General features: G+C 36.8%; 1 protein-coding gene across 1 annotated transcript in view; it reads right to left on the bottom strand.

Annotated features, from left to right (window-relative positions):
• Positions 1-2,448, bottom strand: part of syk (spleen tyrosine kinase) — a 55,413-nt gene that overhangs the window by 15,909 nt on the left and 37,056 nt on the right. The window contains exon 7 of the mRNA XM_014015085.1: positions 1,490-1,559. Coding sequence (XP_013870539.1) covers positions 1,490-1,559 — 70 coding nt within the window. The remainder of the gene's footprint in view (positions 1-1,489; positions 1,560-2,448) is intronic.

Genomic DNA, 2,448 nt, shown 5'->3' with positions numbered 1-2,448 from the left:
GGGTAACAAAATAATTGCTGATGTAATATTTTCCCTATAATTATTACAAAAACACAAAATAAGTAAAAATAAGTGTTTATATTTGTGTATAAGCTGGTTAGATTGTCAAAAAGCCTGTGTTTTTAGGGTTATTAACAAAGTTCATGTACTCAGACCAGTAATATTTGGGGTCAGAAGTTTTTGCCATGGATAGTTTGTGGGTCAGAAGACAAAAAGTTTGGGAACCACTGCTGTAGATCACTCAGTCTTGCTGGGAAGGTTAAGAGATGAGAAGAGTTGTGCAGCTTAGTTTAGTAGCTACTGTTCTGGGTGCACACTACATTATCAGTGAGGACAGAGGGTCATCTCTCTGACCTGCTAACCGTACACATAGGTGTTAAAGACTCCATACTTGGTCCAGCTATTTTTACCATCTACATCAGGAGTGTCAAATTCATTTTCATCGAGGGCCACACATGCTTCATGGCGGCTCCTCAAAACATTGCCCTTTTGGCCGGCCAGCCGGAAGTCACCTGCAGGCCAAATGTGGCCCATGGGCCTTGAATTTGACACATGATCTACATCAATTATGAAACCAATTCTGTAAAAAAACAACAACTCAGATTCACATTAATTTGTATTATGCTGATGACACTAGTATCTATACTTTCAGCACCCCGCTGTCCACACTGCAAATTAGTTTTAATAACATCAAGCTTCCCTGATCTTCATCTAAAAACACATAAAAAAGCATGTTTTTTCAATAAAAATCTTCCTCAACCCATACGCACTTAGAAAATCTGCTCATTGGACTGCTCACATCCCCACTCTGCTCTCCAACTTCAACCTGACGTAACTTTTGATAAAAATGACAGTCCTTCCAAACTTCAACTGTGGCGACATCATCTACAGAGCTGCTTCCAAAATCCTCCAACACAAAGAAACACTCTTCACCATGCAGCCGTTCGATTTGTCACCAAATCAAAGCCTTCAGCACTCCTCACTGCAACCTGTATTTCCCGGTGAACTGGCCTTCTCTTCACTCCCACAGACAAACGCACTGGTTGCTGCTGATTTATAAAACCCCATCCTGCCTCCATTCATTACTCAACATTCAGAGCAATATTCATACTCTCCATTCCAGCAGCTATACAATCCCTAAAACATGCTCTTTCTTTGACCTCCCACTCGTTTGCTGCTAGTGATTACAACAGACTCTAAAGCTCATTTCTTTCATCCCATTCTCTTTAAAAACTTTCAATGATTATGAAACGACACTCTCACTGAACTTTTAAGTCATGTCCTTTTCACTTTTTGCTGTTCTACCTATCTTGTTATCCGTACCTTTGGTCTGTATGATTTGATGTTTGCTTGTCAGTTGTTCATTTTTATACTTTACTTACTTAGCTCCTTATTTCTGTATTTGCTGCCATTTGGACAGTTCGTCATTGAAAATGAGAATAAGTTCTCGACTAAAATGGTCAAATCAAAAAGAAAATGCAGAACTTACCTTTGCTGGCTGCTTGATTTCCAGCCACCCTGGTTGAATAAGGATTGGAGTCCTGTTGAGATTCACGACTCTGTTATAAGTTTGTAAAAGAAGATGATGTTTGAGAGACTATTCAGTGCAGAAATCCATGCCATAGAGTACATTTCTCTTCAGTGACTCAACACTTGGATTTAAATTGGGGCTGTGCTCATATTCAATCCCCAGGGTTTTATCAAAGCCCACATCTTTACCAACTGGAAATATTTACCAACTTTTAACATAATCCAAAATTCCAGAGGTAACAAATGTTATTGTACGACGGAGTATTAGGGGCCACACAATGAGATTTTGAAATTATTATTAGGAGATTAAAGTCATAATTTTATGAGAATAAAGTCATAATAGTACGAGAATAAAGTCATAAGTACGAGATTAAAGTCGTAATATTATTAAAGTCTTAATTTTACGAGATTAAAGCCGTAATATTACGAGAAAAAAGTCATAATCATGACGTGTCTGTTTCCTGTTCCTCATTTCCTCCTTATTTTCCTCACACCTGCTGTATACAGCCATGTGTGTATGTTTATAAAGTAGTCTGTGATGACTTGGGTCACTGTTAGATTAATATGCTTTCATCCAAATTAGCTACGTGACGACTAATCTGTCAATGCATCCATTAATTACAATATGGCTTCAGTTTATAGTCGTTTGCACAATTTCCAAGTCCTGCTACTGATAATTTGATGCTAATGTGCTAAAAGAATAACTATTTATTTATAGCAATACTAAAGAACAAATTGACAAGTTGCTCAACATTCCTCATTTTAATGCAGTGGTAACTGCATGCTTTTTCGTGTAAAGGCTACAGTATTATGACTTTAATATTATGACTTTAAACTCATAATATTATGACTTTAATCACGTAATATTATGACTTTATTTTTATAAGACTTTAATGTTGTAATATTATGACTTTATTT

This window comes from Austrofundulus limnaeus, unplaced genomic scaffold (genome assembly GCF_001266775.1).
Source record: "Austrofundulus limnaeus strain Quisiro unplaced genomic scaffold, Austrofundulus_limnaeus-1.0 Scaffold123, whole genome shotgun sequence".
Taxonomy (NCBI): Eukaryota; Metazoa; Chordata; class Actinopteri; order Cyprinodontiformes; family Rivulidae; genus Austrofundulus; species Austrofundulus limnaeus.
The sequence above is the reverse complement of the archived record's forward strand: the minus strand, read 5'-3'. Positions and strand labels throughout refer to the sequence as shown.